Raw genomic sequence first — 26,301 nt, forward strand, 5'->3', positions numbered from 1 at the left:
TCCCCACATTTATGGGCATGTTATACTTCCTGCTAGTGGGGAGACCAAACTTCCACAGTCTTTGATCATTGATTCTTTACTGCCAAAACTTGTGGAGAAACCTACCCTTGTAATAGATGATTTTGGGTTGTCTTACCCAGTAGACAAGAAGATTGAAGGGGCCCTCAAGAGTTTGTATTCTGGAATAAGTCTTGCTTTAAGGACTGAGACTTAAGAAGCATATACATCCCAATCCCTAGTGAAGCATTTTAAATCCCTGGCTTCTTGCACCCAGGAGTGTGAGCATTTTTATCTAATGTTAAACAAGATGGAAGTCCAGGCTAGGTTCATGTCTGACATCATGTTTGAGACTCTGAAAGCCTCATCCATGGCTTTGGCAAGTTCAGTTGCAGCAAAAATATACCTTCATTTGAGAAACTGGAAGGCAGAATCGTTCCAAACAAGTTGCCTCTTGAAGATACGCTTCTCTTTGGTGAAACACACAGTCAGCTATCTCACCATCCACAGGGGATGTGGGAAGGACACAAGAAGAAGTCTAGTTATGCAGAAAAAGAAGATCAGATCCTTTGTAAAATAAATCTAGTTTTCAGCCAAAGGTTCGTAGTTATGTTCTTATCGACAGCAAGGGAGTAGCCAGAAAAATAAACACAAGCCCCCACTTTGAACAATGTATAGAGCCAAATGTCTGAGCAAAGTGAGCGATCCCAACCCTTCTTTTGTGCCATATAAATTATAACCCTGTGGAAAATTTACAGAAAATTCTCTGAATATTTACAAAACTACACATCTACCAACTCATTTATCTTTTCCTATAATGTTTCTTTCTTTCAATCATCTTTCTTTTTTTTTTGTCTTTCATTCTTTATTTCCAGCTTTCTTTCGTTCTGTCCATTCTTCTGTACTCCATCTGTCTATTTTTCTAGCTTTCTATTCTTCTTATTCCTTTATTCTTATAATGCCCCTGTCCTTCCTTCACAACTTCTTTCCATCTTTCCTTTTTGCATCCTTTCATTTGTTAATTCTTTCTTTCTCTTATTCCCTTCCACTGCCCTTCCTTTCAACTCACGTTTCTTTTTTCTGTTATTTCATTATATTTTCTGCCTTCCTTCTTTCTCTCCTTCCATTTTTCTTTTTTGTTCTGTTTCGTTACTTAATTTCAGTTTTTCACGCTTCATTCTTTTTCTTCATTTTTCCTTTACAATTTGACAGGAACATACTTATGTCATATTTATTGATTTAATTGTACACTAAGGTGCATAATGCAGCAAGTCATCTTGCACAAAAACAAGACATGGAATATATATATTCTTAGATCGTGTGGTCTATATAATATAATGTTTGATCGTGTGACATAATGCCTTAGAAATTATTCCTATTAATTTGGCAAAACACAGAATATTGTAATTATCTGAATTAATGACACTTAATGGATGGCATGAAGCAACAGGGCACCAAGTTCATATCATTCCCTAACTGCACTGTTTAGGAAGCGCAAAAGCACATGAGCAGGAAAGCAATATCTCTGTATCAACAACTGAGGTATTCTCGAAGTATTGCGCATGTGTGGTTGCAACTTTCGGGATGTAACTAAATTCAAGGACGCATACACGGGAACTATTCTCCCATGCATGCGTATAGTATTATGGACTAAGACACTACCCCCAGCATGGGGCACGCACGTGCACTACCGCGAGCTTCAGGCACTAACTTAACCACCTCGTGGGGCTTGTTAGGAAGGCGGCCATTTTGATTTAGGAGATACTATTTAAGACACACTCCCTGGTCCGGCCGGTCCCTCTCGAGCCAGCTTGCTTCTTGCCACAAGGTACCGATGGACAGGAAAGGAGCCAGTTTGTTGTTTTAAGTTTAAAATTTTATATGTTGCCTTAAACAACCTTTGAAATACCACTTGCAATATCCATGTAAACTACCTTGTACATTCTCAGTTGCTCAATGCACTTTATAAGGAAGTTACTAAACGTTAGAAAAAGAATAGCTCTCCATCGTTCTTTTAACCCACTGGTTTTGTCTACACCAATATTCGAAAATAAGTCTGGTCTGTTTGGAACTGTTTATCAGAATAATACCTTTTGAGAACAGTAAATAATCACAAAAACCAAGTTTGATTAACATTTACATGAACCTATGGTAGACCTGAGTTAACCATATGCCTACAAGTGATGTTGTTCTTGAAGTGGGGCTATTATGGCGGTGTGTTGTTGTTTTTGAGTAACTATGGAGCATAAATAGCAATGTCACCCTAAAAATAGTGCTAGGTGTGACTTTTAATTTTATTTTCCACAGAGCGGGGCCTTCTTCCCTGAGCTGCCTGCCAGGTTGAGGTGAGGCACAGTATCCTACTAGTGAGGGTAAGTGAAGCAATATCTAATATAGAAACCTATGGCTATTGACAATACTAATGATAAGAATTATGTGGGTAGCTGAGCACTCTAATTGACTTGTGTGTTCGTTCTCTTTCCTCTCTCTCATTTTCAGATATTCCAAGTTGTTCCTGGTACAACGTCACAGGAATACTGGTTTTGTATCTTTTCTTTCTTAACACTGAATACATTAGCAGCAGCAATATGCAATATTCTATCATTTCTTTGTCCTGAAGAAAGCCACCAATACAGAATCGGATCATATGGCTGAAACACGTTGACCCTTTCTCATTAGTAGTTGTAAATCCATACTACTTATTGCACTACTTTTTTAATCCTGCCAGGGAGAGCACGTGAATAAAGTACATTTTGTGCATCAATCTAGGCAGTTTTAATATACACTATATCTTCCACCACATCACTCCTTTTGCACTGCACCCTCACTACACCATAAACTTTACATATGCGATTTTAGCATCCTGTCCTCATGGTTATACATCTATGAAAACATCTCTGAGCTCCTTCTTCACAGTGAAGAAGTTGTAGCTCCCAGTAGGACTAGGTTTTCCTACTGGTAAGGAGGAACCCATATGATGAAGCATGTCACCCTCGGGTGAGTGAGGGTTCTAGTCCTTAAGGGATAAATCCCCCCCACCTTTCTTTCTTTAGGTTACACTGCAAGTATAGCTTAGTGAGAAATTTTTGGACATAAATCACACTTCTGTGCATACTATAGGCCTTTATAGTGCATGTCTTAGACCCGAGGTGATAGTGTTTGGCTAACATAATCATATCAGCAATGATTAGGGCACAGCACCAGGCAGCCTAGATTTCTACTTGATCAAAAGGAATATTTGGTAGCTCTTTTTTGACTTGAGTCTAACACTTGCAATGGTGCAGGAATGACCTATCAGAACAACTGTGTATTAGATGGCAGAGCATTCTTCAATATAAGGATTTGGAGTAAGACAACATGTTTCCTGTGTTGGAAAGTTAGGATCTGGTACAGTTTTCCAAAAAAGTAACACTCAATTAGAAAATGGAAATAGGCAATACGTTATCACTTTCATCTCAAAGAAAGGTGTGGGAGTCACACTTTCGTAGAGTAAGCTTTAATTTAAAAGTAAAAGTAACACTTTACACAAAATATATATTTGCAGTATTTAAATGGCAGTCTTCGGAAGAATCATTTGGATTTAAGATTCAGAAAACAGAGATATGACTGCTTAAAGATCGTAGGAGGAAGAAATTCAATTTTATCAAAATCGGGCTTGTGGTTACGATGCCTTCAGAACAATGTTATAGTAGATATTGCATGCCATTCTAATACAGTGGTCACACAGTATAGAAATACAGATTTCACGAGCACACCCTCCATCGAACACATTGTAAAACTACTTTATCCCTCCACACCATGTTTGACGCATACCGCCTGAATACTACAAGTTACGATCCAGATTCTGGGTGTCAGGAAATGCTGTGCAGCACCCAAATATGCTGTGCTGGGGTGTGTGACAGGGAGGGAGCGGGAGAGCACCATATTTACATAAAAATAGCTCTCTCTTCCCTCTCCCCAGTGCCGCCGCTGATTTCAGATGACGAGTGCCAAACACAGACCATAGTGCCATAGCACTAGGGAGTGTGTGTGAGTCTAGCATAGGTTTTGTACATGAAGAATAACCTTCCTGTACAAAATACTATGCCTAGGCAAGTGGAAATTATTTTCCTACTTTGTAGTGTGCTGTACAGTGCAGCACACATGCAAACTAAGAAAAGCACGGAGAAATTAAAACATTTCTGTTTAACTCCTGTTTTTTAGAGACATTAATTTTTGGCACAAACCTCTTTCTACTGATGTTTGAGAAAAGGGTTTAGCATCAATAAGCATGGGTGGTAACATGGGTAGGCCAATGTACCCCCATTTAATGTCCCCTTGACGCAAAGTAATGCAAACTAGTGTTTTGCTCTGCTTTTCAATGCTTTGCCACACAAACCTACACAAATATCAATTTGTGTTGGTTTGTGAATTCTAAGAAAGGTTTAGCCTCACTTTATAGTTACATACCAAAGTAACGCAAACAAGATGCTAAACCTTTGATGATCTGGGCCTCCATATCTCGATAAAAACAGTTGCAACTAGGCTTTCAAATGTGGCTTCCTGACAACCAACAACATATGTAGCATAAGTATTAGCACATATAATCTATGTTCAGGACTGTGGGCTTTTTCAAACCTGTGTGTATAGCAGGTGTGTAGAATACATTACCAAAGAACTGACTCAATCAACTTAAAAATAAGCTCAGCTTAAAGACAGACTGTAAATTAGGGAACATTTTTATTTTTTGGCATTGATTGTTAACACTTTCCAAATGGATATGGTCATATGGATACCACCACAATGAAATTTGAGTGTGCCCAGGTGATTAACAAGCCTGTGACTGTTAACAATCAGAAGTTCATATGAGTGCCTACATATTGTAATATAAAGTTAGCATTATTTTTTAACATTGCTTTGAAAAAAATGGCTATATAAATTGCACTTCTTTGAAAAGTTTGTGAATGCTATATTCTTCTAGACCCTGGACGGTGGTGGTTTGGCACACGTTTTCCATGTACAAGAAGTAGTGTTACGGTAATCATAGGTCACAGGAGGCGTGCCAAGTGGACACTCGTTGAGAGTCCCCGAAACCAAGTTGAAGCCCTCTTCGGCGCAGCATAAGCCTCCATTTCTGATTACACGAGCACTGTGATCATACCTACAGTGCAAAACAAAATTAAATTAAACATGAAACAGTGTCAACAAAAGATTATATACACAGGTTCTAGTTTTGTGGAGTGAGAGGAAGAGGAGTTTGACAGATAATACATACTTAGAAAACAAATTCACAATATTTACCCTTTGGCCAAGCTAACCTTATGATGTACACAACAACGGTTTGGAAACAAAACCATACACTGAGCTTCATGAGCTTCCAAGAATTATAAAGATATTTTGAAAGTCAAGCATTGCTGAGTTCACATTTAAAGATAGAAAGAAACAGTTCTAGTGAAACTGGTTTCATCAGAAACCTAACATATCATGCCGTGCTCATGACCTCACCACCAATATGGCAGATGTTGTTACATAATATATAAGCAATGTTACAAATCTAATTACTAATTACACTAGCATTAACTCTTTCATTGAGAGAACAATGAATATAGTGTTATTTATTTTTTGAGTATATCTGATTATGTATTGATGGTGTCCCTTCAAAAGATTTCCTAATCGGCTTACTTTTGTGAGGTCAGAAGCATTGATTTTGGTGTGTGAGGCATGGGTTTGATGGCTGTTGTGCGAGGTTGGATTGTGGAGCAGACGTGAACTTTCAGTGATTTTTCAGTTTCAATTGGTAACAATAAGTATACATTAGACATTGGGAATTGCAGTGTGTTTGAAAAAAATATATGTTATGGGGTTATATTCAAAGGTAGACCACAACTTAACTTCTTGAATTTATGGCGATTTGTAATCATATACCACATCCAACAGTTCGGCTCTGGGTCTGACCTAAAGCCAAGCCCTGTACTTAAGCCACAGAAGATGGACAACATTAACTTCACATGATCTTTGGTTGGGGTTGGCTGCAGGGCCAGGTTTACAGCCAGCTAACCCGAACTGTGCTTGGATTTCGGCCATCCACAGCAGAAGCAGAAGCATAGTTTAGCTGCAGACCCTAGAATCCAGACACATGCTGCAGCCAACCCACCACGGGCTGCCTACACCCCAGCAAAAGAAGAAGGTGATCACCCTTTTATTGCTTTTACAAATTTCTTTTATTAGTATTTTTAAGAGGGTGTTGTCCCTGACGAATGTCTTGTGAACTCTTGCAGACTCGTGGAGCTATCCTGTGGTGTGTTAGAGCTTACTATTGGGTTTACAAACCCCACATGAGGTACAAACAAGTTCTAATACCCCTTGACTGGGGTTTACAGACCATGTAGGCAGGGTTTGCAGACCTTGGAGCCATGCTGTGGCCTGTAAACCTTGTATCAAAATGCACTTTAAAAAAATGTTGATCTAAGGGATAATTCATTTGAACCTGAGCCAGGAGGTCAGGGGGTGGTCCCAAGAAAGCTGTGTTGAGGATTGAGGGGTTGCAGTCCTGAACAGAAAGAACTTTGCCAGCAATCATTGTCCCATATCATCACAACAGAGCTCTGCGCTCTGGAAACAAACGCCTGGCTACTATCCCGAGAATTCGCAAGACCAGAAGTGAAGGCCACCGATTCTCTTATGTTGCCTCCAGAAGGTGGAACACTCTTCCTGACTGTATTCAGTTGAAATAAGACTATTTGGCTTTTCGTAAGCAGCTGAAAACATTTTCATATCCATCCAGTTAAAGTGGGTCCTAGCAAACTAGGGGGCATATTACCAAGCAATAGCGATAATTATCGCTATTGCTTGGTTAGAGACAAAAATTTACTGCTAAGCTGCGTCGACTTTTACCGCAAATAAACCTTGGGATTACCAAGGTTTATCGCAAATGCGATAAAAATCGTCCGCAATGCATGAATATCGCTGAAAAGTCAGCGATATTCATGCATTATCGAGCTAATGCTCTTAGCCATGTTATCCACCTCCCATTGGATAACATGGCTAAGAACTGCTCAGGGCAGGTGTTAGCTTTTGGAGATATTCGCGCTTAGCGCGAATATCTCCAAAAGTTGGTAATAGGAGATATCGTTGTTAGCGACTGTTTCCAGTCGCTAACATCTTGGCACGCCCACTTTGCAGGACATTAGTAATAAATATCACTGACATGCAAAGTTGGGCCCAAGATGGTCGCTATCTCCTACTAGCTGTCGGTAACTGGTGTTAGCGACAGCTAGGTAATAGGGAGATCATTTTATCTCCGCTTTATTGGCTTTTAAAGCCACAAAAGCGGAGATAAACCCCCTTGATAATATGCCCCTAGGTTCTTAGCACTGGGAGGCCTCATGGTAGCCATGCACTTTACAAGTACCTTTTTCATTTCATTTCGTTTCATTTCACATGATGAAAAGTGGGAGAAGGTGCTAAGCTTTGTCCAGGTAGATCACAACCTAATTGGGCAAGAATACCTGTTTGATCTCGGTTAGCACTTTTTACTATATTGAAAAGAAATTCAGAGAACATCCCAGTAACGGTATCCAGCATTTTGGAGACCTGTCAGCTCAGCTTCCAATCTTGTCCCTTTGGAGGATTTTGACTTTCAAAATAGTGACTCAGTCTGGAGGTAAAACCTCAGACCAGGGCAGGGCAGCAAATCTATATGATGGGCAAAGCACTCTTAGCGTTCACAAAATCCAGCTCTGTCCTGCTTGGAGCTTTTAGAGCCAAAACCAAAAGCTTCACCTAGAGCATGACACCAATATATCCAACTTTGAGGGACCCTCACCCGCCACAGCCTTGGATCTTGCCCTGTTGGAAGGTTTTAACTTCCACTTCAGAGACTGATGACTCGATTTATAGGTTTGAAAATACAATGGTGACAGAGTACCCTCTCTGCCAAATTGAAGGTCTGCCCATCTCATTTAGAGTCTGGTGAAATTTCAGTATGTCAACAACAGAAACTAATCTGTCTCCACCACCAATTTATACCTTCAATGGTACAACAGATTTAGGGCCGTCAGAGGTTTGGCATTTTGTCTACTTACCCTATTTAGAGTATGTGGACAAATGGCCAGTTTTCACTGTCCATCACTACCAGGTAAAACTTAGCTGTAAGTGACTTTGGCAAACGGGTACCTGCCCGCTAAAGTCTAAATCAAGCCCTAAGTACGAAGATAACATTGTTGACCAGGATGACCCACTTGGTGTATACTACCTGCTCTATCACAGTTAGACTGGAATTGCACCAAGGTCCTGATCAACTGTGAACAATTGTTTTTCAATACTGCTCTACTTTTTCTAAGTGATTTTATCTTTCAAACTTAAAAAATCTAAATTTGTTGGTTCCCTTTATCCAACTTTGATGATCTTGGTGTCTTTTTACTAATTAATTTTTCTCTATGTTTCTAAATTGGTTTTAGAATTGTATAATGTTTTTTCTTCACCATGAAATTCTTGGTACTGATTGAAATTTTCCCAGACTTCTCTTGGGGTTGTCTGCCACTTGTGCCAACACTAACAGACGTTGAGTAGAGATTCACTTAGTGCTTTTTTTTACCCAAACACATTGTGCTGATTACATTGGCTTTGGGCTTCTCCCAAATGAATACAAAAATATGTGAAAGGGATTCAGAGCACCTGTACAACTGGATAGCACCCTTATGGGTCCAGTTAGAGGCAATGCCAATATGGTGGCAGCAACGTTACCTAGGAGAGGTCTGCATGTTCTATGGGAAATGGTGGGACTAATTACACTCCAGCACCTGGAGCTGGGATAGACCAGCTTTTTAGTGCTGGTTGCCACTAGCAGATTTAACTGTTTTGAAGGAGCAAGGCGAAAGAGGCAGATTGAATCAGACAAAAAACTGCACTGAAAAAAATCTGGTTGATTATGTGAGGCATCCTGGGTTATTGTAGTAAAATTGCATAGGATTAAAAAAACTGTTCAAGGGTACCATAAAGTTGCTTCTTTAGTGCTCCTTCACTTTACTTATTGGATTGGTAATTTCAGCAACTTTACAATACTACACACATGTTTATGTCCTGGGTGTGCAATATTAACTGTGTTGGTTCATGATGTCTCTAAAACTTCTATTTGCTTAAATAAATTACAATCAATAGATAACCATGTTATTTTGACACAAAGGGATCTACAGTTGGGAATCGATTATAAGCATAAACTACTGAAGCTATGAATGGAAACAGTGCATTTACCTGGAGTAAATAGTTGTACTTTATGAAGCCAACAAATTTACAATGTAACATCACAATGTTCATGACATTCAATGACATTCTTCACAGTGGGAATCAGAAACTGGAAAACATTTTTATCTCTCACTTATGGAAAATCAGGGCTACAGAGATGAACATGTTTATATTACCATGCCATATATCGGCAGTCCCCGACACACTTCGCCATGGCAAGCATTGCAGAGCAGTTCCTCAGTGACACTCGCACATGGATTATAGCTGGTATGCATCCTTCTTGACCTTATGAAAAATTAAATTATTTAAATTAAAATATTATGTTTGTTAAAATGTTGGCCAGAATATAATAGGATATCTGCACATACACAAAAAATGACCATCGACAATTAAAAAATGTCTATTAACACAGAAGAAATAAATTCAAAACACTTTTCAATATAAACCGTATAATTGGATAATTTTTGTATTAAAGAAGCAGCCCATGCCTCTTGCATGAATTACAATTTATATCCCTTACATTATATTTGAAAAATAATAGTTTGAAGAATTGATGTGTATCTATCTAGTGACAAAACTACACACTTATTAATATACACATTATCAAAACTCATAAATCTTTGTCTGACATACAGGATTTGCATATTGATTCTGTACATGGGATTTTATTGAATGCTGATTTACAGGCCCATGCCACCAGCTTTTGTTAAATAATCCAGATACAGTTGACCTGATATCTGTGTATAAATACTACATAGAAATAAAAATCACTTACAGGTATAGCAACATTTATCTGCGCCGTATTGTCTATATGCCTGAGTGAAAGATAAAAATATTGTTAGCAAGTAATTTGCATTTATCTGAGCTAATAATTCTCATGAGATAATATTAATTTTCTATATTTTTTTTTTTGATATCCCCAGGCAGCCAGCTTGATTCGTAAAACTGCTTTCTCTAAGAAGCAGGACAATGTAATAATATAGGAAGTTAGCAATGTTGTCCATGTATCAGGAAGACACCTCTCATGACGAATGAATGCCACATTCTCTACTGGAGAAGAAAGGAGGATGGAGAATTGATGGAAATCAGCTGAGGAATAAAGAAGCTATGCTTTGTTTTGCTTCCTGTATTTGGTCTTAGTTAAAAGCTGAAGGAGCTGCTATACTGCATCTTCTTGATGAAAGTCACTCATTTCTCAGTGACCTACCAGTGTAACCTCTCTCCACTTGTTCTCTCCCACCTCCATTAAAAAAGTGTCTATTGTATCTAGAGGCCTGTGTAGAGCGATTGTTAGTTTACTATGAAACTATGTTTGTTTCAAGTTCGAGGGGTGAAAAAATATTGGTTATGTAGGAGACTGATTGTACATTTGTACAGATAGGTAACTTTGGGATAGATGTATAATTGTTCAGGTCACAAAGAGTTGGCGCAATTTGTGTGCAGTCCTTCTTGTAAACAGAAACTTAAGTTCTAATCTGATCTAATAGGATGTTTCACAAAAGAAGATTTCAGAGTGAGTCACAATGAGACCTAACTAATTAATATTCACAAGTAGATCACAAATTCTTACTAATTCTGAGTGGTCAGAATCAAAAGGCTTGTGGTCTGCAAGGGTCAGCAGACCACCATGTTTTGAAATAATTTAGCATAAAGTAAAGCTTTTTTGTAAAATAAGCTCTATTTCCTCAAAGGAAATGGGGCTGTTGCACTTTTTTAAACAAGTTTTTGAAACAATGTTTCGGGGGAGTAGGCAAAGGTCCATTGGAGCACTGATTAATCCCCTGAAACTTTTACCCCAAAACATAAAGAGAACCCCTCACATTTTGAGAATAGGTACAACCCCTACTGGGGAGTCTGCAACTTTTCAGTGGTCTGCGACCAGAATTCTAGGTGCAAACCATTGGGATATAAAAAACACCTTCCAACTTATGAATTGGTAACCATGAAGAAAGGCATTTTGGAAGTCAATAAAACTTTACTTACACCTAAAATCGTTTTTGTGCATAAGAAATTAATATTTCTAGTTGCTCACCCTCGATTTCGTGAATTGGAGTGTTTATAACTGCCAAATAAAAATTACATCAAGAGCTCAATCTAGTACCCGAGGAGCAACTAGGGCAGTGGCTCATGAGAATGCCCTCTTCTGCATACTATTCTGGACCAATCTAGAAGTATGATGAAATAAGCCTGAGCTCGGTTCAGTACATTAAACCTGGGGCTAGAGCATTGAACTCACCTGTTTCTCGGATATCCTTGGCTCCTTGATTGAACAAATTATTGCCCAAGTTAAAAAAATTTATTGCAAAAGGCTACACATAACCATTCTGAAAGTAAGCAGATGAAGGTCTTTGACAAACATGAGCATAAATTCACATGAGATCCGGATCAAACAGCCACTGAGCCACTGCCCCGCTGCCCGTCCTTGGAAGGAATGTGAATGTTTTTTTTAATGTTCCCACTTTTGAAGGTAACTAGAACAACTCATTGAAAATCTGGAGTGGGAGGGACTGAGGCTACCTTACTTTAGATGCACTCTATTGACTATCCCTGTACCAATTTCAACATAGTTTGGACTGATGATACAACCCCTAGGCATTGTATTAATCGTGTTGCAACATATCACTTCCTTTTTTTGGGGCTACTGACATGCTCGAGTACAATTTGTAGACACCCACAAATGCCAGAAAGGTGAAACAGCCTAGGTGAGTTGTTCTAGGGCGCTGCTTGTAGCTGGCTTGTGTTACAACATTTTGAACAATTTCAGAATTATAGTGCCCAAGTTAGTGCCCAGGCAAATAATTGCTGTATGAAATCATCACTAAATTCCAACTAAAAATAAAACCTGAAAGAGAACTCAAATAGACTCTTGAAAATACACCAACTTCAACATATATAAAACTTATCAGAATGTACATCTTTCGGCAATGCATACCTCAGGGCACGTATTCTCATTGGGACATTTCTTCACGGTTGGCTGGAGACCAGATGTTGTGCAAACTAAGGTAAGACATGGTTTGAAAGGATCTTGGATGACTGCGCCGACCTAGAAACAGACAAACAACTGTGAGAAGGTGCACCTAATTTTGGGTTATTCAAAGGCATTTTGAAACAGAAACTTCATGTCACCCAGTCACATTGTTTTTCCAAAATGTTCGGTAACAATGTTGGTATGTATAAAGTGCATGATTTTGTGATGGTAATGGCATTCCTAACTGTCGGTTCTCTGTGCATTTTCTGAAAGCTTGACCATTGTCACATTACCAAGGTATATCTGAAATATTGTGTAAGTGATGATAAATATGTACTGCATTTTTAAAATGTGCCCATGTGATTCATTTAGACGTGTATTTACCAATAGTATACTCTGTTTGTGTTTTTCTTCTCCCATATAACTGAGCTGGTAAATATATCAAGCTGTAAACTTTTTCCGCTGTTTAGCAAAAGGCTCTCTAGCAGGGTGCACTGATAGTGGTAACAAGTCTGAACCCCCACTTTAAAACAGATCCAGTCAACACAACAATCAAAAGATAAGGCAAAATGTAGGGGCCCAAAAGGTACTTTGCTGGTTGGATACTGACCAATGTTTCTGCACACCCTATATAGCAGTGCTGAGAGTAAGGTGAAAGGAGTCATCCATACAATGTGAGGCTATGCTGAAGTGGTTGCTGGATTGAGAGGTGTAGGTCTTGGGAATGCTTATGGAGTGCAGTTCTGAAGCACATAATAAAGTATTGTTTTACTTTGGGGTTGATCGTATAGTAAAAATGTCACACAATGTATTAGCATAGAACATTTCTTGAAAGCCTCAATATAAGAACTCAGTATCACAAGGGACAAAACAGACACACAAGATTCTGCAGGACGGAGGCAGTTGCCCCCAATCTTTTGTGAAGTTGATGAGAACTTGGATTTTATGAAATCAAGGCATCGCATTATTATCACTAGGGGCACATTGTTACCAGATTTGCATTATGTCTAGACTGCTTTTGTAGCAAAACACACAAGATGATGGACGGAATGTTGCACTATGGCAAAACATTCACCCCTGTCACAGATCTGGGTTTAATCCATTGTTATTTTGCTCATCAAGCCACCCCAGTTCAGACATGGCCATATGCAAATCAGTCTGACCCTGTGCCTCATGGGAACAGTCCAGCCCGAACTGCCAAGCCATGTCTTCCCTGGACCGGAAACAAGCATCCTGGGACCGGTTTCTAGAAGGGACGTTCTATTGCAGACAATTCTAGAATTTTCCTCATTATAATTCATTTGGCCTCCAAATTGAACTCACCCGTGGCTGCCATAACTCTGGATACTGAAAAGGCATTCGATAGAGCAAACTGGGAGTTCATTTTTGGGGCATTGAAATGGCACGGCTTCAGTCCTCATATTGTTCTGTACATTCAGCTGTTATATTCTGCACCCTCCACCTCTATCTGGGTCAAGAGTTATCAATCCAATAATTTTTCCCTCCACAGGGGAACTAGACAAGGTTGCCCTTTATCTCCACTTTTATTTATGTTAGTCTTAGAACCCTTCTTGGAAAAAAATTTGCAGTTCTCCACAGTTTACTGGTGTTCAATTTAAGAACATCGAAAATAAATTTACAGCATATGCAGATAATATCTTATTATATGCATCTAACCCTAACGCGTCTGTACGGGTATTTTTCTCACTATTTAATTAATACTCTTTAGTTTCAGTATATAAACTTAATATTGATAAATCAGAGCTCTTGCCCCTAAATATATATTTCCTCCCAGATATGTTTAAAGATACAGAGTTTACATAGACTTCAAAAGTTTTAAGTGTTTAAGTATTCTATATGCAAATAACATTAAAGAAACCATTAAAATTAACCTTATTGAAATCATCACAAAAATCACAGCATTAATGGATAGTTGGTCCCCATTATTTCTGTCTTGGTGGGGTAGATTAGCAACAATTAAAATGATGTTGCTAATGATAGTTAATTTTTACTTGTCCATGCTACCTGTCACCCTCTCACTCTCCTTCTTTAAAATTATCAACCGTTCCTTGGTCAGATTTCTGTGGAACAAGCTCAAGCCTAGAATCTCACGAAAACCGTCTTCATCAATCCAAAGATTCTCGAGGGGTCAATTTTCCTAACCATAGACTTTATCTCTCTGCCTTTACACTGACACAATTTTGGACTTCCCTTTCAGCCAACCCACACACAACATTAACTGCTTGGGGTCAATATAATCAGGCCCAATGTACATTATTTCTCATCTCTCAATCTCCCAGGTCCATTTTCTCTATATGATTTGCCTATTCTGTAGCTGTTGCTAAACCTTTAATTGCCTCTATTTAGTGCAATAAGTTCCTAAAACTAAATAACAGAGTTCTCTCATGGAAAGAATGGATTAACAAAGGTATTATAACTATTGGTCATATACTTACTGATGGCTCTCTTATGTACTTTGCTGAGAAAAAAAATATGACATCTACTCTTATCATGCCACTCATTATCTACATCTTAGGACGTTTCTTCTTTTCTTCTTCTCTTCCCTCAGGACTCCTGCTTGGTCCCACTCAGTCTGCCTCCCTCTCTCACTTTAGATCTCTCCTCTCATGTTAAAGCATCTGGTATTTACAGTCTCATCCCACGGATTTGAGAATAAAATCCAAGGTAAAGCTCTTGTGGGAAAGGGATCTTCGTCAGGATTTCTCTTTCCAGACCTGGGCTAAGATTCATACATCCTCTCGCTCAGCAAGTACAACACAAACGTTATATTATTTTTTGCAATAGCTTTTCCTATTCCCTGAGGACTTTCAAAAGTTCAAGCTGATTGATGATGCAAAATGTTGGTCCTGTTCTTAAAATCAAAGTGACTTATTACATATGTTTTTTTCTTTGTTGTTTGATTAAACAGTTTGGATGCTCATTTGGGAGAAGCTGAACGAAATTTTGTCCACAATTCTTTCTTTTGTATTTTGCACATTTTTTTAGGGCGTTCTTCCCTCTCAGGGGAGAGTGGAAAAGTTTATTGATTTGATAATAGTTATTGCCCTACAGATTATTACCACAAATTGGAAAGATACCACTAAAATCACTTTTACAGGCTGCTGCAATCTCTTATAGACTGGATCATGCACATGCTACCTCTATTCTTTAATGATTAAAAAAGATTTATTATGGTCACAAACTTAGGACATTCTTATCCAGGCAAGTTGTTTAATAGGTCAATATTGTTCTTATTGCAACACTGCTTATTATATGCTTTTCCTCTTTTTCTTTTTTCCTTCCGTCTTTCTTTTCTTCCTCCTCTTCCTCTCTTTTTCCGCTTATTAAAATTCTTAAAATGCATATGGTTTTGTAAAACTGGTTATATTTTTCAATTCGGGTTCTAGTTTTTGAAACCGATAAAGTGTTCATATTTCTTTCTTTCTTTACTCACTGTGCTTAAATTGAATTGTTTGAAAACTATATGTATATTCTGTATTTGTGTTTCCATATAATCTCAGTAAAGCATTCTAAACATAAAAAAATACCTTCTAGACACATATGCAGCCCCCTGTTCTGTAGGAGAGCTGTGCTCATAAAGCACCCCAAACACCTCGTGTCATAAGAGTGAGTAAAGGCACCAATCAGCAGCACGGCTACCTCCCAATCATTAACTTATGAGAAATAAGTGCCCATAACTATAGATATTAGGGCTGAGATGTCCCAGACAGTGCAGGGGGAGGCAGTAAGGTCTAGTCATGCACTGCAACTGAGAAACACACTAGCTGAACTGAGAGACATCACCTGTGCTGGTTTAAGCACAGTGGCACCCTTCTGTAACAAAAGAAAGACTTATCGTTGCTTGGAAAGCTTACAAGTCACTGTAGTGAGAAAGAAACCTGGGGGGTGGGGGGGGTGTTCTATAATTATAGCAACTAGATGGAGGAGGAGCCACTGAAAGGCAAAAGGAATATTTGTAAAATCATTATAGTTTTCAGGCTGAAATAAGAAAATCATTTCTGTTGGACGAGGCACGGCTTGCACTCTAATTACTGCGAAGGAGAAGAATCATGAAGAGGCAGTACATTATTCAACTGCTTAATTACTTTCAACATTTGAACATTTGATAATTTAAATTGAATATACTCTACCGGATGTTCTGTATCATTATATCGACATGTCACTGGTTCTAGAAAAGAACAGATTATTGCAAGTTAATCTCAAGCAGTTACCATACTGTACTTCCAGCTACCTATAAAGACCTTTCAGAGCTATGTTAGTTAGCATAAATGACATCACAATGCACATGTGTATTACCCCATGACTTTTTGCAGGCTTTACGGTTCACGAGATTCAGGGGCGGTAGAATGAGGTCAGAAATAAAAGGCCTGGATCTACTTTAAGATGATTTTTCGACAAAACTGCTGGAAGTTGCTAAGTAATAGTTCCTTATCAGGGGGTTCAGTGCGCAACCCTGCCTCCTGTGAGATACCACATACTGCCCCTTGCCTTTGCCCACTACTTCTAATGATTTAACTGAGCAGTTTTGATGTAAACACAACTTACTTTGTTTTCATGAACACTGTCAGAGCGAAATGCAGCCCTCTCAAGCCTTGCCTCCAGGCTCCTGATGACAGGAGTAAGATGGGATTGAGCAGCCATCCAGCTACAGATTGTTTTTTAAAGAGACACCACTGTAGATGAATGTCTGGATTGTGCATGTAATGGGTGTAGTTCAACTATTATCTCCTTGCACATGCACACTTTATTTTAATTAGCAGACATACGTTACTGTCTCAGGCAACACAGTATATCTGATAAAATAGGTCTTTCAGGGTGCACATGGGTGAATCTCTGAGGCCTATGAGGAGCCACACAGAGCAGCAGTAGTAGGATCCTCAGCACACACCATCACAAGTGCAATGAAAACAGGCCCTGTCCGAAATGAATGGAAATTCCCTCAGTTTGATTTGTAATCTCATCAAGTATCAGCAAGCCTTTCTTTTGCGATGTAACTCCTTGTGCTGTTTGTGGTAATGTCAGAGCAAAGAAAATCTTTACTTGATTGAATAGCCACTGCACTGATGGAATTTCCATTCATTTTGGACAGCATTGCATTTGTGATGGTGTTGTGATTAATCATGAGTTTCATTAAGAGATATAATCAATATGATGAAATCACGCATATGAATGAATGGGACACATTCTAATGAAGAGGGAGACATGATAATAATAAGTGACCTTAGAGAAAAGGAATTGACCTAGTAGACATACTACTAACGGCAGCCCTAAAAATAATCGTGAAAAACTGGAAAAATACAGCCAAAGCGAACTTTAAAACTTGGATGAACTGGGTCACATTCCTCAGGGGAGCGGACAATATCACCAGCAAATTCTCAAAGGAGCACAAGGCTAAGGATGGAATGTGGGAACTCCTCGACAAACACCTGGAAGCCCCGGTCACAGATTAGTCACCCACCAACCTTAAGTCAACTGCGCCGTATTACTATGTACTGTATATATAACTTCTGATATGCACATTTTATATTTTAATAAAAACACTTGAAATAATAAAAAAAAATACTTTTTGTTAATCCATGGTCCTGGAGAAGTGGGGTCAACCCCGAAATGTGTGTTGACTCCTAACATCGAATTTCAAGATTGTTTTGACATTCAGCTTCCCATGTTTGTACTCTATCCTCCCTGAAAATCACCCTTATGAAGGCCTTTTAGACCACATGTCAGGTTCCATGGTTTTAAAAATGGGGAATGCAGGAAGTCAATGTTACGATGTCCGTACAATGACAAGGCCAAAACTGTTATTTTCTCTGTGGAAAGCCTAGCGGTCCTAAGTAGAAAACAAGATTACAGATTAAAATAATAACGCTGTACATAACTAATGGGGCCAGTTAGAACAATATTTAAACCACAACTACAATATATTTATTAAATACCCAATTTAATGGTGTAGTCACATGTTTATTAAAAATCAAGGAAACATTTAATTTAGAATGTTACATTTGCCCTGTTTAGAGCTCCTGGAGAATAATTTTGATTAACTTTCCGGCAACCTCAGCCTGAATGAGGCTTGAACTAGGTGTGAAATTTTTGCCAGGAGCTATACTATAGGTTGACCTAAATGGGTGGGAGTGTGGACACCCTTTTGGCCCTACAATGTCAAATCCTGTCTGACAGGCCTGTCTGAAGCACATGCAAACAGGACAAGAGAACAACTAGTGTGTATCTCCTGTTACTGGACTTTTGCCTCCTGATTTCGTGTGGGTTCAGGGCTTCCTTCTAACTGGATTTTAGTGTCAGATGTTTGAAAATACTAGCGATTATGACACACCCACACACTCTCCAGTACTCAGAGTCAATGTTTAGTGTGGCCGAAGACTTTCGCCAACTTAGAAGTGCCCTGGTACATAGCATTTTGGGCCTGTTTGCAGTTAGGAAAACAGGAACTACTGAAAAAGAGGGTAGGGTTGACTCTGGGAGCATTTATCCCTTTGGGTAAGGAGCACCAAGGAATCACTGCCACCCATTAGCTGCTGTCAGAAATATATGTGGAACTCCAAGGAACCTCCTAAAAACACTTTCTGGAAATGTGAAGACCAGAAAAGGACTGGGCATGCTGTCTGTGACCCTGAAGGACTGAACTTGCCTTTACCTAGGACAAAAAAGTATACTCCAAGGATGAGTTGGCTTGAAAGCCTGTATGGCAACAGGAATAGAACAAGCTTCAAGAAGCCTTTTTCCTTAAGTGCCTTGCTGACCAGCTGGCAACTGGACTTGGACTGGACTTTGCTGTTGGCCTCGGCTTGATACCCTGAGACTCTCTTAGTGCCTTCCTCAGAGGTCCAGGGGGCCTTAGAAGTGTACTCCTGTGGTTGTTAGAGACTTAGAAGAAAGTTCAATATTTTTCTTCAGAAAAAAGGCAGTCTCTTTCTGCATTGGAACTTAGGAACTTTTTCAAACATTTTGACTTTCACTGAGAGGAATCCACTTGTTGTATCCGAACAGGACTCCATGATGGTCAGCCTCAAATTGCGCCTAAGTTCTGGTTTACCACTCCATTTGACTAACATGGGTGCTTTGTGTATTAGCTCTAGTTCTACTTAAAACTTCTTATCACTGGTTCGTATTATTTGACTTTTGTCATTCTAGTATCATTGTGTTCATCATATTTTACTTTGTTTTTCTACTTTGGGATAGGATTTTCACTTCTTGGCATTTTGCCTTTATAAGTGTTTAGGTACTGCACAAATACTTCAAACATTGCCCTACGTTAAGCTCTTTTTGCTCTGTGCCATAGATACCAGAGGGTCAAGCTCAAGTTAATTTAGTGACTTTGGGCCATATGTATCAAGCCGTTTTTGATTCGCAAAGGCCGAAATTCGTAGAATTTCGGCCTTTGCGATTCGCAAACAGCCTTTTTGCATTTTTTCCAATGTATCAAAAAATCGCAATTTAAGGAATCGCAATAATTTGCGATTCCTTATTTTGCCATAGCATTTAAGGAATCGCAAATTTTGCGATTCCTTAAATGATATGTATGATACATTTTTGAAGTGCGAATTTGTGTTAAGGAATCGCAATTTACCACCAACTTGTAGTTGGTGGTAATTTGCGATTTCTTATAATAATGCCCTATTTGGCATTTGTGAGGGTGGTATGTGACACACATACATGCCCATAGGGCATGTATGTGTGCCACATGCACACACATGTAGATTTCAAGGGTGCAGCAGGGAGTCTTTGAGACACCCCTGCACCCTTGTAATAATTCTCAAATTGCGATTAGCAAATTGCGAATTCTCAATTTGAGAATTATTGCACCATCATTCCTATGGGCTCCTGGCCCATAGGAATGCATTGGAAATCATTCTTTATTTGCGATTTCGCAAATTGCGAATTCGCAAATAAAGAATGATAAGGAATCGCTAAAAAATAGCGATTCGCAAAAAATCGCTATTTAGAAATCGCAAAACGATATCTTGATACATCCGGCCCACCCACCAACTGCCACTTGCCCAATCCTTCTGTGACCTGTGCAGGCCCATAGCTGACAGAAGCTTTCTGTCTATGCTGCTGATGAGGAGGGAGAGGGAGGCAGACCAGAGTGAGGGGAGGTGATTGCAGGTTGTTTTTGCTTTAAATGATTTGATGGCAGGTAGTTCCAAATGGGGTGCACGGATGAGATTTATTTTTTAATGTATTTGGGATAAGGGGTAGTGTCAGCAGGGGTACAAAAGGAGGTGGTGTAGGGCAACCGAAGACTAGGGGCCTTATTTATGAAAAGTGACGCATCGCTGCGTGAAGACAGAGATGCGCCACTTTTCACTGCGCACTCCTTGCGACACCAATGATGCGTCATATTTAATGTATGACGCATCATGTCGCAAGGAGTTACAGATACGTCAGTATTTCTGACGTATCTGCAAGCGCAAAAGTGACGCATTGCTGGAGTGTGTCACAAAAGTGACGCAACTCCAGCAATGCGTCCTTTCACATGGGGAAAGCCCCATGTGAAAGGGCTTGCGTCAGTCTTACGCCTGCTATGAGGCAGGCGCAAGATTTTGACGCAACAGTGTCCTAAAAGTGACGCAGTGAAATCTCATAGATTTCACTGCGTCACTATTACGAGGCTTTTTGCGGGGGAACGCCCCCTCTGCATACATTATACCTGACGCAGGTATAATGTGGCGCAGGGGTTTAAAAAGTGACGCATCTACCTAGATGCGTCACTTTTTAAATATGGCGCAACAAGGTGCATGTTTTACGCCGCCGATGCGTCACAAAAAGTGACGCATCAGCAGCGCAAAACTGACGCAAGGCCTCATAAATGAGGCCCTAGGTATGTTTCACATTTATGGGAAAGGCCCATTGATGAAGAAGGAAGAAGGATGTTAGGTATTCGCGTTTTAAAGCAAACTATTAAAGGAAGGTGAGAGGGCATGTTAGATGAAGGTAGACAGAGGACGATGTGCATTTTTAATAGGTTAAAATGGGGAAGTGGAGCGTGACGAAGAAAGCCATGTTGTGTATCATTCCCCAAATAACTCCTGTCCCTTGCATAGCTGATCATGTCAACGTTCAAGAAGAGGGATGCATGTGGGAAGACCACATACAACATCCAACTGTAGATTGAGTAGGTGTCAACACAGTGGTGTTTTCCACTCCAGGGTTTCAAGTCACGTCTTGCACTTATCACTTGCTTATTCCGCACTCTGACATTAGGAACCACCCCTGGCCCGAGTCTTAAGAACAGGAGACTTTTCCCTCACCACTTATGCCCACGATTTTGTGGGAGTGCATTTAAAAAAATGTGTATACACGCAAAAACACGTAGCATGAAAGTTACACTATGGATTAAATAAATGTATACATACCACAAGCTCCACAACAGGTTATCTTGGGCGGTACGAATTTTTCATCTGCATTACATTGACTGGCCTCTAATCCACAATTCATCGGTTTACATTCCGTTAAACGGGTCTTGGCATTACATTCACAGTCTAAGCAGCCCGTCACGTTCCAGGTAGAGCCGGGCTGTGGGCATTAAAAATACTTTGTAGAGTACTGAATTCCAATCAGCGGAAAATAAAACGAATGCTAATTATTTACGTAACAACGTCACTTACAGGTCTCTCCCCGCCACCGATGTCACAGCAGCCTGTTCAGAAACAAAACATACTTGAACTACACATTCGTGCATGTTGGGTGAGCATTAGATTATTTGAAAGCATGCCTAAAAGTTTTACACAGAACATACTAAACAAGCAAAGAGCTAGAAACACTTTCTTCAACAACGTTCATCTCTCATCTCACCGAGGTTGATGCAAAGCATGCGCATTTAACACTTAAACCCTTATCACGAATCCAGGGCTACAATTTGAACCTCGTGCAATCACGTTTACACAGGGATCGAAATTACCAGTTGCATTATAATTATTATCACACCTGACGAAATGTATGGGTGGAAAAGGCCGGAGAAAAAGGCAAACATACGGAATTTGGTGTGTTCAAAATCGATTCTGTAAATTCTGCCTTGATTTTTTTCTGAAAACTAGGAATAGAAGGCATTTACGACACATGGTAAATACCTGGCCCTGGGGTAATGGTATTTTGCACGTGTGGTAAATACCTCGACCTATTCCGAAAAACTTGCAATGAGGGCCTTACCTGTGTAGTTGGCCATCTATTGCCTACTGTGAATGAGACATACTCTCTGGTCTACAGTACGTATTTGTAGCAGACCTAAGTACCATTAGTAGCGCTGGTGGCGCCGATGGAACAATCATTTTTGGCACCCCCACTTCGCATTTGTATCTGGTTATATTTCAAAGTAAGTATGGGCGTTTGAAAATAAATTAATGCCTTGTGCACTTTCTCCAACAAGCTGTGATTCATGCACCACAAAATTCTTTCTCCAAGAAGCTGTGATTCATGCACCACAAAATTCTTTCTCCAACAATCCGTGATACATGCACCACAAAATACAGAGTAGTTGTGTACCTTCAGGCTTTCCCGTCGTTTCAGTTTCTGTGAAAAGAAAACGCAATATTATGTTAAGTCAAAATGTGTGTTCAAATTACACGTCCATCCGCAAAAAAGTACTTCGCTTTAATTTTTCATCGCATTTCCTTCTGCGCCATATTTTGCGCCTCTGTAAATAAAAGCAGTTTTTTCCCTTTCGCTGAGAAGAACCGTAGATGCATTTCGGTGGTGCTAAATGTCATAAAGCAAATGCTTTCTTCCTGTAGATGATACGGCTTGCGTCCTGTTGTCACGCTCCTTTGCTCTTTGCTCCTTTTCAGAATTTGAAGAGACAACTCAAGCTTCGTCACTTTCAGGACCCGTTCCTCGTACCTCTCTCTACGTGAAATTTATTTCAGTTAGTGTTTAGTCACGAGAGCTATTGACCACCTTTGAATGATACCGCCAGGATCGATATACCTACTCCTATATATGCTCTTCAAGAAACTGTTGATAGAAATTGACACCTAAGACCGAATCAATTACTTTCATAATTATTACAGACACCACACATGTATACATAGAGGAATTAAGGTAATACAGTTAGAGGAATTAAGGTAAAATTAATAATCAAAGAAAGTGACTGTTTCAAGTACTACACACTCCGTTTTAAATATTTTCAGACAATGTACATTTACTCTGTGGCTGAAAATATGTAAGTATCACATTTGTGGAGATTTTATGTGATTTAAAAAGTCAAAATTAAGAAACTGGAGAATGAAAAAACAAAACCTAGAAGGAGATCAATTTAAAAAAGCTTCTGATAAGTGTTCTAATTGAGCAATGCATTGCAGAAGCCCTACATTACACATTTTAATTGCTTGGATCTTAATATTCATAATATAATGCAATAGTATGGAAAACAAACTCTTGAGGGGGGAAATATATTTCAAAACAATACATAGCAGAGATAGTTTACATATTCATGTGTCTACGGATTAACGCAATACACATATCAGAAAGTACAGCTGATGGCATTTTAAAGTTCAATCAAACACAAACGTGATGGAAGGAAGGCTTTAATTAATCTCAGCCACTGGTTATCACTCGGGCCCCATCATCATTTCGCACAACATGCCACCTCGTTTGTTGCCTAGCCATATGCTTATCAGTCATGATGCTCCTCCAACAGGAACAGCCAAGCATCAACAGCCAGGCCAGGTCCTGTTTGAATCAGGACACAAGCAACCCAAGACTGGTTTTGCCCTGATTGGGGCCCTTCGATCATGTGTAACTTGGCTCCAGTGGCACAGTGAGCACAGGACCCACATATATGCATATGATTGGGTCTAAACTGAGGTAGAATGGTGTGCAAAAACCCAAAGGACTGGCTTTGACCAGTGTCTGAGATGAAGTCAAGCATTCCATCCATCACCTTTTTGTACGACTCCCTATGTGTGACCGGGATGCCCAGAAATGGTTCCCCTTTTCATGTACGACTGGAGAACAGCTCCAAGCTGAAGAGGCTCACTGAGGCCAAAACTAGACTTGAGTTTGAGTTGAGTTTGAGTTTAAATCATTTCTAAAGCACGCGTACACCTGGCAGTTTCATGGCTCAGAGAACAGGAAGGTCAGAGGGGCCTAGGGAGGAATTATCGAGGGAAAGCTTGAAGAAAGAGAAAGGTTTTTAGTGCCTTTCGGAAGTGAGAGTATTGGGTGGAGGATCTGAGGTGGGCCGGAAGAGAGTTCCAGAAGGTGGGGGCGAGTGTGGAGAATTTTGAGCCTCCCCACTTTTTACGCCGAAAGCGGGGAACTGTCAGCAGATGTTGGGAGGATGAGCGCAGTTCCCTAGCGGGGGCATAGGCTTTGATCTCCGAGGAGATAAAGGCAGGGGCGGAGCCTAGCCGAGCCTGAAAAGTGATACAGCCCATCTTGAACAGGGAACGTTCACGGATGGGGAGCCAGTGCAAGGATTTCAGGAGTGGGGTGACGTGATGGAATTTGGCCAAGTTGTAGACTAGACGGGCGGCCTGGTTCTGAACCAGCGGTAGTCGTCGTACGTTGTATGTGGGCATGCTGCAGTATAGAGCATTGCCGTAGTCTAATCGAGAGATGACCATAGCTAGAACAATAAGTTTTAGGGCAGAGAAAGAGAATAAGCGGGAGACCTTACGGATAGTGCGACACCTGACATTTTGACAAGCCGACAGCTCGAACGGAAGGAAAGAAGACTTTGGCTAATTCTGCTTGCTAAAATGTTTTTTTATTTAGAAAAGTCCTGTAATGTAAATGGGAAGAAGCTATATTCTAGTACTGAATTCCCTTCTCCAAAAACAAGGACAATTTTAAAACTGCAATATTAATAATGTAATGTAATAATGAAAGCTAATATAAACATTATATAAAGGTTTAAAAATTTCAATAGATGATTGCAATATTTCGTGAAATGAATTTGCTAAATACTTCAAAAGGTCAATAATTTTTTAAACCGTGGTGCATAGCAACATTTTCTAAATAATTAAATCTCAGAAATGAAACAAAGCAGATGAAGACATTAGTATTATCAGTAATTGAAAAAGACTAATGATTATGAAGTATGTTTCTTGATACATAGATACATAATCATATGTTATTTGTTTCCCCACTTTTGGTGCTGCTTAATAAGATTGAAAGGTATACTTTCAATCAAAGTAAGTCTGCTATCAGATTCAATAGATATATGAGGATGTAAAGTAGTTATATTAAACAATGGATTATAGTCTATCTATAAATGAGAAGATTCAACATTCTTAGTTAAAAAGAATTTAAAGTGTGCCAAAAAATGCCTGCGAATTTAATTTTAGCTAGAAATTGACTGAACCAACAACAAACCAATCTGACAATCTTGTCACAAATTTCAACCTTTTTAATTTCGAACTCTGCTACTACGATCAATTTTCTATTTTGTAGTAATGAGAGTATAACTAAGAGGTTAATATATTTATAATGAAATAATTTAAGTACAGGAACACAATATGTTGTGGAAGAGTGTTGCTACCCTTCTTTTTAGGTTAAGTTTTCCTGAGCTGGAAATGCCAAAAATTAAATTTAAGGGTACCATGTCAGCTTACTCGTATAATGGAAATTGCAAAATTGAACTTGTGGTAGCAGCACTTAAAAATACGGCAATTGGTAGGACGTTGTATAATCTGTCTATTATTTTAGAGTATGGTGCTAAATTCCCACCTTTAACAGTCTTCATACATCACTTAAACACATACTTGCAGTACTAGTGACGTTTGTATGGACTTTGATGGTTCCAGGAGATGGCCTAGTTGCATAGCTTAGAAGGAATCAGGTGAAAATGAGACTTCGCTAAGAAAATCCAATTTAACATTGTTTAATATCTCAAATAATTTGAACAAGCATTCACAATGCGATGGTCGCGCCTTTGCAAAAGTTAAAACTATCGGCATTGTAAATGACAACAATTTTATTTATGTGTTGGTTTTGAAAACAGATGAATACATGGCATCGTCATTTACAATGCCAATAGCTTAATCTCTTGCAAATGTGAGACCTATTGCATTCGCATATTTACGCAAGTTTGAGCTATTGACATTGCAAATAACAACCGGGTATCTGATGATTAATCC

General features: G+C 39.4%; 1 protein-coding gene across 1 annotated transcript in view; it reads right to left on the reverse strand.

Annotated features, from left to right (window-relative positions):
- Positions 1 to 4,697: 4,697 nt before the first annotated feature.
- The window catches only part of LOC147750621 (uncharacterized), a 920,203-nt gene continuing 898,599 nt past the window's right edge, over positions 4,698 to 26,301 (reverse strand). Inside the window, exons 39-46 of the mRNA XM_086929808.1 lie at positions 22,706 to 22,732; positions 21,832 to 21,863; positions 21,580 to 21,739; positions 16,339 to 16,376; positions 12,152 to 12,262; positions 9,995 to 10,034; positions 9,396 to 9,504; positions 4,698 to 5,137 (exon numbers count right to left, since the gene is read on the reverse strand). Of these exons, the coding sequence (XP_086785934.1) occupies positions 4,954 to 5,137; positions 9,396 to 9,504; positions 9,995 to 10,034; positions 12,152 to 12,262; positions 16,339 to 16,376; positions 21,580 to 21,739; positions 21,832 to 21,863; positions 22,706 to 22,732 (701 nt within the window). The 3' untranslated portion in view covers positions 4,698 to 4,953. The remainder of the gene's footprint in view (positions 5,138 to 9,395; positions 9,505 to 9,994; positions 10,035 to 12,151; positions 12,263 to 16,338; positions 16,377 to 21,579; positions 21,740 to 21,831; positions 21,864 to 22,705; positions 22,733 to 26,301) is intronic.

Source organism: Lissotriton vulgaris, chromosome 1_1 (genome assembly GCF_964263255.1).
Source record: "Lissotriton vulgaris chromosome 1_1, aLisVul1.2, whole genome shotgun sequence".
Lineage (NCBI taxonomy): Eukaryota > Metazoa > Chordata > Amphibia > Caudata > Salamandridae > Lissotriton > Lissotriton vulgaris.